At 44.4% G+C, this 16,339-nt stretch overlaps 1 protein-coding gene across 2 annotated transcripts in view; it reads right to left on the minus strand.

Annotated features, from left to right (window-relative positions):
- Positions 1-16,339, minus strand: part of Arhgap10 (Rho GTPase activating protein 10) — a 252,851-nt gene that overhangs the window by 39,489 nt on the left and 197,023 nt on the right. For both annotated transcript variants that reach the window (XM_032887504.1, XM_032887503.1), the window contains one exon: positions 10,880-11,030. In XM_032887504.1, the coding sequence (XP_032743395.1) occupies positions 10,880-11,030 (151 nt within the window). The remainder of the gene's footprint in view (positions 1-10,879; positions 11,031-16,339) is intronic.

A 16,339-nucleotide genomic window follows, 5' to 3' on the forward strand; every position in this document is an offset into this window, starting at 1 on the left:
TCATCTATACACCAGGGAAAGCTGAGGAGAGAACCAGCCATATTGTAATCAAGTCTATAACAAAACAAAACAAACTAACAAAAATTAACAACCAAACTGGACTCCATTATCCATTACAGCAGAAGTTACCGGGCATTGGGCACCATCTCTACCACTTGCCAAGGTCCTTTGAATTCTGCAGCAATTCAACTAGAAGGAGGAAGGCTAGTCCAGTCAACAGAAGTCACCCCATGCTGTCTAGCCTGCAAAGTGGAGCTTTTGTAACTATGATTACAAACAATCCTGGCATTGTTTGAGGAGACCGAGACTTCTACCTTCACCAACAAGAAAAACCATGCAGCAAGCATGGATCATTCTCCTCAGAAACTGAAGGGAAACAGGTCCTAGCTGAACCTCACATAGACTCCTGCGATGCACAGGGTTTTGATACTTGAGGAAACTGAGTCCTGTGCACAGGACACAAACCCTACGTCCACTGAGGCAGTGGAGACCAGTGGTTTTAAACTTCCCTAATGCTGTGACCCTTTAATACCTCATGCTGTGCTGACTCCCCCCCACCCCAAACATATAACTATTTTGTTGCTATTTTGCAACTGTAACTTTGCTACTCTTATGAACTGCCATGTAAGTATCTTATATACAGATTATTTGATAGTCAATCCCCCAAGGGGTCACGACCCATGATAGTAAAGTTACTAAGACTCCCAACTATTCACCTGCTCTCCACCCCTGGCTTGCTCTGTCTTACTGAACATTAATTACCAGCAATTACCAAACAAAGGAGTTAGCCATCAACAATCCTAGGTATTATGGTAGATGAAAATCATTTAAAAGGCCACATCACATTTTCTTTGAAAGCACATCAACGGATGTATTTCATGTATTAGAGCACAGAGAAAACAGAAGCTAAAAGTCTGGAGCAGCCACCACACACTGGAACTCAATTGTGCTTCGCAAAACCACATCACAGTTACACTGCGCAAGCTCTGAGGGCACAGAGCCGGGTTTGCTGAGGCCGTCGTAAAAGCCATCAAGGGGAGGCCAGGGACTTCAGTCTAGGTTCATTTAAACACACACTTAAGCTTACCAGTCAACAAAACTCTCTGCTACCCAAGTGTCTCCAGTAATAGTAACTCCAAAATGCAGGAGCGACGTGAACAGTGAAGGGCAAGGCGGAAGGAGGAGGCTACAGCTCGGCCCGGCAAGGAGAAAAGCGCTGAGCAGAGAGAGCTGGCCGTGCCTACAGGGACACCCTACCATCACTCCAGGGCCCAGCGCAGGAAGCATGAGACACAAAGGAAAGCTGACACTTCTACACACATACATCTTCTTACATAATGCTGCATGTTTTTGTATACACATGTATATGTCACGTATTAAAACAATCGATTGCTATAAAAATGATAGAAACACAATTACCAGATTCTTAAGCCCTTGGGATCACCATGGTCAGAGCCCACAGCATCCCTAGGTGTCTATGATTGTTGTATATTTTAAACAATATTTCTTTTAAAGGAGGGTCTCTTCCAATTTCCTTTCCATTCATGGTCATACTGTTGGGTGGGACGGAATGGAAAGATTTTTATTGTTATTGTGAGGCTTTGCCTGCGCTGCTACTGTTGAGCGTATCACCCAGTGATGAAGTCTGAAAGCCAGACCGCCTGGTAGCCCTGGCCTTGTGAACAACGGCTGTGGGGTCTGAAAGAGCTACCCACCTCCTGTGCATCCCGGTTTCTTTACTTCACAGAGAGATACAGACTACCTGCCATTTCTGGTGAGGAGTACCGAAGCTTAGTAAGTACTGGGGTTAGAGCAGCATCTGTCAAACGGTATGATGGTTGGTCATTACAGTATTATTCCTCAACTCTGAGGTAGATCCCTCCAGAAACTCTTAACAAGTTTAAGAAAGGAGTGCACAAACCTTGGTTTTTATAAAAGAAGATGATAACTAGAATTAAATAACTACGATTCCTACTATGAACCAAAGAGAAAAATAAAATCATGATCGCAATTACATTTCACACATAAAAAGGCCTGTGCAGCTTAGAAAATATTCATAGATCCAAAATGCAACAAAAATCTTCATCTGAACAGGCTCAAGGGGGAAAAATGTTTCTAAACATCCAAAGGTGACACTGCACTCCTCCACAAAGAGGCTCACGGAAGGGAGTCAAGGCCCAGATGTGCCACTGCCTCGAGGGACACTCCTGTCCTCCTCAGCAGCTGGCAAGGAGGGGTGGGGAAGGAGACAGCTGCTCTGCTAGGTCTGTCCTTATGGATTCCCTTAGCAATGTAAGTAATTCGGAATTGGCCATGATGGCATAATACCTTCCACTTTAAGATATCTGCTCGTCTTCCTGCCTATCCAAAAAAAAAAAAAAAAAAAAAAAACCACTTCAAATCAGTCACTCTTGACAGCCTTAAAACTTCTATTTCATTCAGGATAAACAATACTGTGGTTGGTTTGAAAAGATGTTTCTTAGACAGCCCGACTACCCTCCCACGCGGCAAGCCTCTCAGAGAGCCCTAAAAAGAGAGTGGCAGCCGCTTGAATTCAGAACTAGAAATTAAAATAAAAGCTATTAGGAGTGAAGAAAGAGCACGCTCTGCGGGGAGATGAGCTTTAGAGGCTTTCTCTCTTCTATACAGGCTAGTTACCTGCCACGACCTCACTTTCGCCACAGGGCAGCTATGTGGTTTTAAAGGTGTTAAATACCACCCCCTCCCCTTTTTGTGTCCCCCCAAGAGAAGAGACAGTGTTCATCCCACACAGAGGCAGAGCAGAGACTACACAGGAAGTTGGAGAAGTTGCCTTTTGCTTTGTCACAAACACCGGGGGGGGGGGGGCTGAGCAGCTCGCAGCAGACATCGGAGGAGCTGCCCACGCAGAGGCAGCCGCATGCATGTATCACATGCCACAACTCAATCCCAGCCCAGGAGCTTCTAGCTGCCTTTCCTAACCCGTCGGTCCCATCACTGTAAAAATGAGTTAAGAAATCATCAGTCTACTTGGACGGCCACACTCTGGGCCCAGTCTCAGACTCAGCATTACGACATAGTAATTCTCCACCAAAGAACCATGGTATGCATGCTCTGAGGGGTAGTAAGAGGCCCCCATGCTCAGGACGTTAGGACCCAGAGCCCACTCCTGCAATATCAGATTGCTTAACAGTTACAAAAATGGTAGAAAGAACCATTTCCAACCCCAAGACGGAGGGCGGCTCTCACATGGGTTGCTTAGATGCTGATCAGATATGTCCACATGCAAAGCCAACAGCTGCAGGATGCAAGTGATGACGCATGCCGACCATGGTTTTAGGGTACATCTATTTCTCACTCTGCTGGAAGTGCCCTGCTAACATTCTGGAGAAGACAAGGCTGCCACGACTCCCTGACAAAAGCGCATCTATAGGAAACGGGCTGTCTCTTGGAAGCCACACGGATAAATCAGGCGTCCCGGACATCTTTGCGCGGTAGTGGCCTCCTTGCACTGGGTTGAGCCTATAGATCAAAGTGGACATAATGCAAAAGAGAGAGTAGATTGAGTTCTGTCCAATTCCAGTACCAGCTGACATGCCAACAGAGGTTGAAGAAATTGGGGGCCTCATCCCTACAAGAAAAGCTCTAAGTGAATAACAACTACTGAGAAGTAAGAGTGAGTCTTCCCTGGGGACTTGCCCCCTGACCGATTACCTAATACCATGTGTTCATCCTTAGAAACACACATGCAAGACTCCACAGACTCAGTAGGTCATGTTTCCATACTTTTCATTTATGTACACAGAACAATAACCCTCAAAAAGTAGGAGGTCTCATGACTTTGTGGAAGGGAAAGGGTATAAAAAGGGTTTAGGAGAGGGGATGATACAATTATAATTTAATTAAAACTTTAAAATGCATCCAGAAAAAGTAAGTTTCATCTTGTTTGTGAACTTGAAGACTACTTTTTCTCTATGAAGACATAACACTTTGGTATTTATTATTTCTCTTTCTGCGGCCTTTCCACGTCACAGTTCTTCCTCTCCTGCACTGACAACCACTTAGTGCTCCTCATATTCTTCTGAACCAGAATCGTCTTGCCAAAAGAGCCCGGCAATAGGAACACTATTTACAGGAAACAGTTGCGTTTGCCAAACCCAGAACCAGTGAGTGTCTCTGCCTCCTTCGGCTGCAGATATGCCATAACTCTACTAACAAATCAGCTTGAGTGTGTGAACAGTGCGCGTGACAGAGGTTTTATAGCTGGTTCTTGTGAGGAGTGTGACATTAGTTCCAATTCCAGCATCCGCTGCCATAAAAGCCACAAATGAACGACAAAAAACTCCAGTTAATAATGTTCACTATTTTATAACTTAAAAAATTTAATAAGCTATGGATATCACAGAATACTTCCCTGTCATATTTAAAGCTCCAAGTTTATGCTGAAAAAAATCTACATCTAAAAGACCACCTTCTCAACTTCTCTTTCCTTGCTCACGCCTCAATCTACTTTGGTTGGCTAAATTCAGATCCATCACCATTTTCAGTGTCCATTGTCGACACACGGTACTGAATGGTGGCTGAAAGGACCTCTCTGTGATCCTTCTGTCCTGATCTGGGCTCAGAGGCTGAACCAGGTAAGGATGCATTTCCCCAAAACACAAGAAGAAAGCACCAGGCCTCTCCTCTATCTGCCTCTCCCTCCACAGCGTATGCTCCTTCCGCTCTGCTTCTGTCTCTGTCTCCCCCTCACACTACCCGCCACGCTGCAGGACTACAATAACACACGTTCAACAAAATGTGCTGCAGTTAACACGTTTGTCATCCAAATGTTAAAAGTGCCAACCCGACAATACCCAAGACAGAGCAACAGTGGAGAACGCTACATCCTGCCAATTGGCTTCCAGATGATTCTAAATCATATTTTTAACTTGCCTGAAGAAGTAAACTGCTATATCATGCACAGAAGACAGGCACAGAATATCTAATTATACTCAGGAAGATGCATGTAACCACTAGTCCCATAAACGTCTAATTCTGTTTAAAATTAGGGCTGGTATGAAGGAAGGAAGAACTCAGTCAAAACTCAGATGGTAAGTCTCTTTTCCTCGTTCTTCAAATCATTACTTCTTTATTCTCCCTGCCTTGAAAGAAAAATAACAGAGGTCACTTTCATCTCAAGCAGGCTCACAAACTTCCCTCCATGTTAGAGAGAACTACAAGAACACAGCAGCTCCTCCTCTTAACAGAGGGAGCGTGGACATGGACACGGGAACAGCCTATCACAGCCTTAGCTGCTTCGGTTACCACAGTACTAGTTCTGAGGAAATAAAAATGGAAGAAAAGCACCAAGCAAAGCCAAGCAAAGCGACAAGAGGCCCACCTCAGATTCTGCTACTCTATAACAGACTCAGCCAAACTGATGCAGCTTTGAAGTTCAAGGGTTGCTAAAGGTTGGAGGAAAATGAGGAGTGTGTAGTCCTTTAAAAGGCAAACATTTCAGAAAACTTAATAGCTGCTTTAATTACGAGATCTAAATACCACACTCGCTTCCACTCACAACAGTAACAATCTTTAAGAAAATAACTAGAATTTTAAGTTCTTTTTCAAATAAATTGAATGTCATTTGTTCATATATGACAAAAATTGTTATCAATTGCTTTTTATTACCTGTATCAAAATCACTGTATGACCAAGCTCATAGCCTTCCTGACTCTGACAACTTTAGTAATGACTTTCATGATAAATGTGCCTACAGGGTAGTCTCTGTAAAAACGCCACACTGCTGTGCACAGAGTGATCAATTTTCAACCTGGGAATGACATCCAAACCATTGTAAGTTTGCAGAAGCTGTAGAACTCTCAGTTCTACATGAAACTCAAGAGGGATGACCAAAATGTGAATGCTTCACTCCTTCTTTAAGAGGGGAACAAGAATACCCTTGGCAGGGAGTACGGAGGCAAAAAGTTTAGAACAGAGGCAGAAGGAACACCCATTCAGAGCCTGCCCCACATATGGCCCCATATATATACAACCACCCAATTAATAAGATGGATGAAACAAAAAGTGCAGGCGACAGGAACGGATGTAGATCTCTCCTGAGAGACACAGCCAGAATACAACAAATACATGGCGAATGCCAACAGCAAACCACTGAACTGAGAGCGGGACCCTGTTGAAGGATTCAGAAGAAAGAATGGAAAGAGCTTGAAGGGGCAAGAGACCCCATATGAACAACAATGCCAAGCAACCAGAGCTTCCAGGGACTAAGCCACTACCTAAAGACTACCCATGGACTGACCCTGGACTCTGACCTCATGGGTAACAATGAATATCTAGTAAGAGCACCAGTGGAAGGGAAGCCCTTGGTCCTGCCAAGACTGAACCCCAGTGGCGTGATTGTTGTGGGAGTGTGGTAATGGGGGAGGATGGAGAACACCCATAGAGAAGGGGAAGGGGAGGGGTTGGGGGATGTTGGCCCAGAAACCGGGGAAAGGGAATAACAATGAAATGTAAATAAGAAATACTCAAGTTAATAAGATTAAAAAAAAAAAAAAAGAACTCTCAGTTCTGCCTACACCATGCCTGCCTGGATGCTGCCATGTTTCTGCCATGATAATGGACTGACCCTCTGAACCTGTAAGCCCGCCCCAATTATATGTTGTCCTTATAAGACTTGCCTTGGTCATGGTGTCTGTTCACAGCGGTAAAACCCTAACTAAGACACTGTCTCACCGCCCCACACAGGCCTACCGACTTCTTGCAGTGACCTTCGCGTGGATGCTAAGCCCAACCCAGCTAAGCACTCTTCAGGACTGACTGACTGGCTTAACACAGAGATAACGCACTAAAGGCCCTTCACTCAGATGTCAAGCCTACGACCAAAACACAAGTGCTCTCGTTCATTCAAATCTTCCCCTCAAACTTGGCAGGAAAAACATCTACCTACCTTTTAAACAGGAACTATTTATGCTACATTTTATGAAGTCAAATCTACCTTCCTCTATGAGACAAGGAGAACATGGATATTGTCACATTACAATATTCCAGCAGATTCATACTACATTTTAAACAGGAAGTGACTACGGTGAGAATAAAGAATATTTTTAAATGGCCTTTTGAACCTTCATGAAGTTGAAGATTAGACAGTTTAGAAGGTACTCTCAGTACCAGCAGCAAGAATAAACAAGTGACTTAGATGTGGTGGGCTCAACTGAGGTGAGTATTCTGAAAGCTAAGACGGAAGGCACGAGCCCAAACTGGTCCACACAGCCTGATGCACTCTCAAAGAACTGAAATCACAATTAAAAAGGAGGTTTTGTTGTTTCTTAATTTTTAGCATGTTAACGATGATGCCAAGCGCCTTATAAGTACCTTATACAGGTCATAGGCTCACACAGTAACATATGGGAAAGCCTTGCATGCTTCCTTTCAGATGTGTCCCCACCTCTCTACCGTTCTCAACAGACGCTCATACTCACAAACTCAAATTTGAAGCTTAGCTTCAGCAATAAAGGGGAACATTCCCTTTTAATTGATTTGCATTTCCTTCTCAGCTTTAAGGTAATATAAAAATCACCCGATCACCAAGCTTAGGTGCTTTCCTAACTATGACAACGTGAGATGGGCGGAGTGGGGCTGGAGAGACGGCTCGGAAGTTAAGAGCACTGGCAGCTCTTCCAGAGGATCCAGGCTCAGTTCCCAGGACCTACATGGAAACTCCAGTTCCAGGGGACCCAATGCTCTCTTCTGGCCTCCATGGGCACTGCACACATGTGCTCCACAGATACACTCAAGCAAAAACACCGATACACGGATAGCTGAAAACAAACGAACAAACACGCACTCAAGGTTGACCTGAGGCTAGACAGGTCATGCACCTAGCTGGAAACCAAACACTGTTTTGCTAAGATAGCACAGCAATAAAATGACTAACAACATTCTGCTCTCCCCAGAGATCAGTACCTTAACCAAGAGAAGCCTCCTCCTACAGTAACCCTGGGCCCGGAAGTACACGGCCAACACAGAACTGACACAATGGTGGTTTGGGAGGATTTTGTCTCGCAAAGCTTTGGATGGGCTCTTGAAAGAAAGAAAGAAAAAAAAAAAAGACCTACAGATCGTGAACTTATAAGTTTTAGTTTCCAATTCTGTTTTTATTGATACTCTATAAGTGTGTGAATGTATACTTTTTGTCTTTTTGTTTAACTGTTTGTCCTTGTAGTGGTTTAAATAGGTTTGCCTCCCCCCACAGACTCATGTGTTTGAAAGCTTGGCCCAGGGGAAGTGGCACTATTAGGGCTGTGGCCTTGCTGAAGTGAGTGTGGCCTTGTGGAAGAAGCACATCACCACGGGGGTGGGCTTTGAGGTCTCCTAGTACTCAAGCTCCACCAACTGTGGAATAATCTCCTCCTGGCTGTCTTCAGGTCAAGATGTAGAACTCTTGGCTCCTCCAGCACCATATCTGCCTATACATTACCATGCTTCCCACCACGATGATAATGGACTGAACCTCTGGAACTGTAAGGCAGCCCCAGTTAACGTTCATCTTTATAAGGACTTGCTGTGGTCACAGTGTGTCTTTACTGCAATCAAACCCTGACTTTCTGGTTTGTTTGATTTTATTTCATCTTGTCTTATATTAGCAATTTTTTAAAGAGGCCTGGGTGAGTGAGAAATGGGGAGGATATGGGAGGAGTTGGGAAGGGAAACCATAACCAGAATGTATATTATTAAAAAAATTATCTCAAATATTTAAAGTTAGAGAAAAAGAAAAGCTGAGGTTGTCGCCAAAAAGAAATAACAGTTATAAAGTAGGAAACAGTAAAATAGCATGTAATTAAACATCATGAGATAATAAACGTAAGACAGAAAAACCAAGTAACGTTTAAGAAGCCTGGCATCAGTGGCCACTGCAGTTCCATGGCAGAACCTTTGCTGGGCACTGAGGAAAAGCATAAAAGATCACCTCCGACATCTGCTCCTGGAGCGATGGACTCTGTGGCACCTTGAGCTTTCCATCAATGGTGTGCATACTGCTAGCAGACATTGCTCAGTCATTAATAATCATCCAGAAGCTTAGCACAGAGGTAGCATCTCCATAGACTTGCTAAGATATAACTTCACCCCTAAGAACAGTAAAACGTGGACATATTTGCAGACAAATGCCTGACTGATCACCTCCGCTATGAAACAGCCAGTTTTGTTTTCCCTGGAGGCTGTTGGCTGGCTCTCTGGGTTGTGTGTATTTCTTCTTCTCCTACCTTCTGACATTTGCTTGTTTCACTGTTTATTAACACTTCTACCAGGACAGGTGAGACAGAGGAGAAGGTGAAACTCAAACCAGTCAGTTTTACTCCTTATTAGCAACTCTGTTGACAAAGAATGAAAGTGAGAAGAAGGGGGAAAAAGAAACAGGGCTGGGATCACAAGTGGAAAGCAAGTTTGAAGAGACCTTCTGGGAGCTGGAGAGACGGCCTCATGCATGAAGTCCTTGCTGCAAGGCTGGAGTGTGGACCCCAGACCTGACACAGGAGCTGAGCCTGGCCATACAGGCCTACAGCCCAGCACTGAATGGTACAGGGGCAAGGATGGGCGGATCCCCACAGTTTAAGACCAATCCGTGAGTTCTAAAGTCAAGAAGAGACTCCTCAAAAGATAGGCTACAGAATGATTGACCAATAAGACATACACACAATCAATATCTTTCTCTCTCTGTGTCTCTCTCTGTGTCTCTGTATCTCTGTCTGTCTGTCTGTCTCTCTCTCTCTCTGTATCTCTCTCTCTCTCTCTCTCTCTCTCTCTCACACACACACACACACACACACACACACACACACACAGGAAAATGATATTAACGGTTCATGCATTTCTCCAGTGTGACTGTATTTCTGTTACATGTGCACACGGAGCAATTGGAAAAGAAGCCCATACTCCCAGTATTGTGAACAGGGGCATTCTGGGTCTTTCTGAATACACTTCCAGTCCCTTGAAGTCAGTCATCAGCTCTTTGCATAAACCAGTAGATACTTTTCTCTTTGTGTTTATGATGCGGGTGTTATAATTTGACTCCAAGCAATACATCCTCAGGCGTTGGAAAGATTGCAAAGATTTGAGGGCTTGAAGAGGAAAAAAGCAAGAAGAGGAAAAAACCTCAGGAAACATCTTAAATTTGGAGAACAGACTCTACAGGGGAGAGTCATGGCAAGAGCAACACGTAAAAACGCAGGCTTGACACAGCATCGCCTTCTTCACTACGCAAAACCACATGACCACAAATCACCAATCAGCTTTTTGTGGGGCTCACGGCTCAGACATGGCTGTAAGGTGAAAGGCAGCTGGCAAGGAGATCCTGGTTGGACAGGAGAACCAGCACCTGCCCCAGTTCCACTGAACCCAGCTCATGTAGCTGAACTTCAAAGGTCCGTCTGCCACTCCCGGCTTCTGACAGGAGTAGGAGAATTTCAGCCCACTGGCTTCAGTACGGTGCAGACACCCAAACCCCACAGCAAAAGTGACCAACCGGGGCCTTTAATCCAGACGCATTAGCAGTGGATTGGCTCCACCAGCTCCTCACATCAAAGATCTGCTTTAATTTTAGTTCCATTTGTCTCTGGGTTATGTAACCTCACAGGAGGTCACACAAGTCTCCCAAAAAAGAAATTTAAGCTGTCTTCGAAAATAAAAAAAGAACTGTGCATAACAAAAACAAACATAAAACAGAAACTTGCATTTTTCTCTCTGACCAGAAAGCGTCACCCTCCCTGTTAATCTAAAACATTACAATCTTAGGAGAGAAAGAAATTAGAACAGAGACTGAAGCACCACACACAGCCCAGAGGGCGCGTGACTGCCACGCTGTCACCATGCCAACAAGCAGAAAATCCAATCAGCATCTTACCCTCCTCCAGTTCAAGACAAAGGTTGTACACAGCCACTGGTCTCTTCGTCCTCTGCCCTTGTCTCTTGGACTGTCGTGGTGGAGCGTTTGGGGGTGACGCTGACAGGCATGTGGGCTCAGCAAATGTGGTATCAGGCGAGGTCCGAAAAATCTGTCATTGGATAAGAAGTGTGACAATGGGTGACCTGGGCACTGGGAGAACCACATTAGATCTGGGGTTCACTGGTGATGGGACAGAGACAAAATCCAGCCCTCTGAATTTGGCATCGGAAAATACTTTTAACATAAAATTTCAGAATAAAGCATCTCCCTAAAATTAAAACACTACCCAACCATTGTATTTTAAGGAAGATTTTTTTCCCAAAAGGAAACAAGAATGATGGTTTTTCTCATGGAGTAGACAAAATCACAGCCCTTTTCCAGCCCCAAAGGAAGGTAGCCAGGATGCAGTATTAAAGCATTAAGTACCCTTTAAGTTCACAAAGGGTTATTATTCTTATGCCAAAACATTTGACTTGATCTTTTCCCCCAACTACACAAACAGAAACATCCACTTGCAAACATATTTACACATTTAAAAATAGCCTGTGCTTATGCAATTACCTGTCTCAATTCTTATTTACATTCTTCATAATTTCCTTATTTAATGCTTTGTAGATTTCATCAATTTATTTAATAACCTTCCACCCCTCTTAATAATTTTCTCTTCCACTTCTGAAACCCAGAACATTACCACCTTGATTTATCTACAATGCCATTCATATATCAGATATAATAACATTAATTAAAATGTGCTGCTTCCTTGCTTGGCAATTTGTTTTCCCTTGGACAAAGTTATGTGTGTGTCATAAAGAGAGGCAGATTACACCGCGGTGAGTTATCACGGACCTTCCCTGGCCACCAAGACCTAAGGCTCCCTCCAGCCCACATGCCTTGCAGCCTTCAATGAAGCCATGAAATAAAACAATGGAGACATCAGTCTGACAGACACTGCAACTGCAGGCAACTGACAGGCTCCTCAGGTAGAGACAAGAAGCAAGCTCCTAGCTTTAAAAGAACGTAAATGTAAACTCAAAAGGCACTGAGGTTACTACCTGCTCATCTGACTAGAAATCACTCACGTGACTTAATGTGGTGGGTGACAGTGTGTATTATACATGTGTCCAAGTCGAAAAACTGGTGCTGAGAGGGGTTTACCTGAATATCCTAGAAATCTCACCTAAAAACTACTAAACACCAATAAAAATAAGCTAATTTAACAGTTTGTTTGCTCTATGGTGTCACACTGCCCCCTCATGTATAAACAGCATTATTAAGTTGCAATGGACAAGCATTTGCTAGTGAAAATCCTGTCTGCTATTGTACCTGCTAACAGGGGCTTTCCAGAGAATCTGGGATGCCCAGGGACACTGACAGATGCGCCGTGGTAAATTCTCTGCTGCCTGCCTGCTGGCCCCGCTGCATCGCTGCCATTGTTACGGTTAAAGTTTTAAAAGGCTTACAGGAGCAGAGCAGTTAGGTGGAGAGACAGGGGAAGCTAATCCCACTTAGGGAGAACTGCACTTTATAACGGCCTCAACTTATCTATGTTTAAATCCTACCAACATGGCAGGTGCCTCTGGAATGTTACCAGAAGAAACCAAACAACATCCTGGGCCAGGGTATCCAAAGCACCAATAAGCCCATGGAGAAGTTAGGCTCCGAGGACCGGCACGAGGCAGGTGATAACTTTCCAAGCAGGCCTTCCTGAAGAACCACACAGGCAGCAGGATGCAGGGGTCGACCATCCTTACGCCTCTTCCTCATTTGAAGGTGAGATGTCTAGACAAGGATCTATAGGGAAGGAGATGAGCTGCCTGCCTGGTCCTCAGAGCCAGAACACCCGTGACTCCACCATTTACTGACGACTGAACTGAGTCCCCCCCAGAACTTCAGCTCTGAACCATAAGCTGGGGCCAAACCCTGGCTGGTCTCGAGAAGACATCAGGCACTGCTGGGCTTACACAGAATCTGTACCTTCAAGTTGTTTTGTTTTGTTTTGCTTTGATTTACATTTTAAAGTTCCCAGGTCACTCTTCTGTATAGCCAGAACAAAGAAACATTGACCTGGGAAGTCATCACACAGTTAGGTAACTGTCAAAAGACTGAAGGCAAAATCAGAACACCAAAACATATTTCAGGAAAAAAAAATGGCACCAGACATGCACCTCAATTCCTTAGACCACACTCCCCATCCCATTTATGCATATGATGGCTCAAAGATTCCAGCCCATAACCACTGCCTTAATAAATTCTTTGAGGAATTGGCATCCAGAGAGATGAAACCCCTCAACGCAGTTACCAAGCCTAGGTATTCATTAGACACAGCACTGTCTTTGCTCTGAGACCTCACCAGCTATGAAAGCTGAGTGTGATGCTTGGAACTGACGTTAGTGAGCTGAGAGGCTCTTGCCACAATCCATCATTCAGCACAGCACTCGGTTCACAGGACTCAGAACAAATGGTACCAACCTTCAGTTGTGACACAACGCATAAATAACGAACTTGAATTCAGACGCCATTGTTCGGCTTAAGTACTGTTTTCAAGGGCCAGGGCCCACTTCCCACCATCTCAGATATTCTGAGAGCAATTAGTTACCCCAGTGTTCTAGAGAAAGGCACACGTACTGAGCTAGAACAACAAATACAGATGAACTGTTTTCCATGACTCTCTCAAAACTCAGAACCAAACAACTGTTTGTTGTAGGAAAGGTTTTGATGCTAAGGTCCTGTTCCCCAATTGGTTCTTTTTTTTAAAAGATTTATTTATTTTATGAATGTGAGTACACTGTAGCTGTCTTCAGACACCAGAAGAGAGTATGGGATTCGATTACAGATGGTTGTGAGCCACCATGTGGTTGCTGGGAATTGAACTCAGGACCTCTGGAAGAGCAGTCAGTGCTCTTAACCGCTGAGCCATCTCCTCATCCCCCCAACCACACCCCCAATTGGTTCTTGAGTAAAGAAAGCCATGGGCCAATTGCTGGGCAGAAGGTACAGGGGGGACTTTCAGGTCCCTGGAGGAAAATGGAGATGCAAGGGAGGAGACAGGGTTCGCCAGGCTTCTTCTGATGGAGAAAAGTTGATGAGCCTCGTGAGATCACAACAGTGTCCTATAGGTGGGTGGTCGGGGAGGTGAGCAACTGAAGTTTACGGCAGGTAGGAGGTGCGGAGCTAAGAGTATTGATAAGGGTGCACTCTTCCAGGTCAGAGACAGTAGCACCCAGCAACTGTGCCAAGAAGACAAGCTGAAAATGAGCCACCTTTGCGTGTTATCTTTTATTTGTGGGTTCAAGGGAAGCTGGATAGGGGGTGGCCAGTTCTCAGAATTAAGGTGAGGCAGTGAAAAGCCACACACAACAGTCTGTTATGTCTTCCTTTCTCTGACTTAACACTAAAATTTCAAATTTAAATCGCTCCCCACTGTTTAGACAAGGCGGTCCTGGGCTCATGGATCTAAGCCCTCCAGTGACGTCCGATTTCCTTCACACATGGTTACCTTGGCTCCCAGTGTACCAGCATCCATGCAAAGGTCTTTTCTCCTTCCACACATATACAAAACTAATCGCTATGATTCTCTCTGCAATGTGCAGGAATGGTTTTAAATTATACCTTTTTTGAATCTTGGGGAGGAAATAAGCAAAGCTCTTTACTTTAAAATGCTGAGCTGTTTTCTGTTTCTAGAATGCACTGCCCATCTTGTTCTGCTGTTCATTTTCAAAACATCTTTCTTGAAGCCCTGCACTTTCCCCGTCCCAGGTGTCTTTCTTGGTGCTTGATTCCCTTGTTACATTAACTTGTTACATTAACTTGTTACATTAACTTGCCTCCCACTATTTTCAATTTCTTAATTTAGCATTCTACCTCATGTTGCCTTTTTTTTTTAAAGCATAGATCACATTTACTCAAAACTTCCTCTTTATGGGTAAAACACTTCTTCATACACCTTAGCTATAGCATAAGAAAACTTCAGACCAGAAAATCTTAACAATAAAACAAAGCTTCTCAGGTCTCCCTTCCTCAGGTCTCCTCACAGTGCCAGTACAGACAGAGGCCTGTCGCTGTTCTTACAGCCACAGGCTCCTCAGACGCAGTGAAGCGGATGCCTCTGCAATAGGGCTCCGTCACAAGCAGACGACGGCTCTGCCAATTTTCATGCTATGCCACCAAGGGCCACAGTGAACATGACTGCATCACTTCTGCCACGGGAAAAGAATTGTCTCTGAAATTTTTGCATCAGCACCCAACGCAAACCATCAGCATCTGAAAGAGGATAAATTCCTTCATCTTCACAAACATGTTTCTGCAGGAATCTGTTGTTTTTCAGTGTTGAAGAAAGACTGTCGATTATTTCTATATACTTCTGGCGGCTGCAGCAGCAGGTACAATTATTTAACACGTGCAACATGTCTGACATTATCCCTGTACTAAACACATATAGACTTTCTCTTGTCATTATTTGTTATCCTCTAAAAATGCAATGTGGGCACTAGTGACAGGGCATTTACACTGTATTAGGTATAGATAAAAAAGTATACAAAAGAGGGCACGTGGGGTTATCTGGAAATAATATGCTGCTTAACATAACGGACATACCCACGGGTGGTGTGGCAACATGGGTCAGGGGAATGGCATCTAAGAACCAATCTCCAGTGGCTACCAAGGGACAGCACACCTCTTCTGGACAAATTCTGCCAACTGTTTTAATTCCTCAGGAGCAAAAGACATGTTGTTTCTGTGCAGTCTTCCCAAAGTCTTAAGCTCTGATTGTGGCCCTGATTTTGCCTGTCTCTTCTGAAAAACACCTTTAATTTTGATTTACAAGTTAAAGAAAGAAAGAAAGAAAAGGAAGGAAGGGAGGGAGGGAAAGAAACAAACAGGGGTTGGGGATTTAGGGAGGGAAAGAAACAAACAAAGAAACCGATTTTATTCGGCAGATATATGAAGCTGATAGGATTCTTGGTTTCCTTCTACTTCAGGCTTCCTTTGGGGGGACATGTCCCCAGGCCTCAAAGGATACTGCTTTCTGCAGCTCTCATAGACTAGAGAGTAATGCCCAGCAGTTTCAGTGGTCAGCCGTTTCCCATCAGCCTTTGCAGAGAGGAGCGCACCTTCACACACTCCACCATAGGCTGCTCCATGGAATCAGCAGTGGGTATAATACCCTGCCAGTGTTAGGCAGAGGCAGTGGGACCACAGGCACTAAAACTCTGCTAGTATGAACCAGATGGCAGGTAAGATGCTCACCAGTCACTTACTCCTAGCTACACAAAGGCGAAGATGCACCGCCCTTCTGCCATGGAGCGATCCCATATTCCCGACCATAAAGTGCCCTTTTCTGGTTTGCCAAAGTTTGGAATATCACTCCAGGTGTGGTGGTATCCTGCACACAGCTAGGAAATCCAACAATATCGTGTTTCC

The sequence above is a fragment of the Rattus rattus genome, chromosome 17, assembly GCF_011064425.1.
Source record: "Rattus rattus isolate New Zealand chromosome 17, Rrattus_CSIRO_v1, whole genome shotgun sequence".
In the NCBI taxonomy this organism is placed as follows: Eukaryota; Metazoa; Chordata; class Mammalia; order Rodentia; family Muridae; genus Rattus; species Rattus rattus.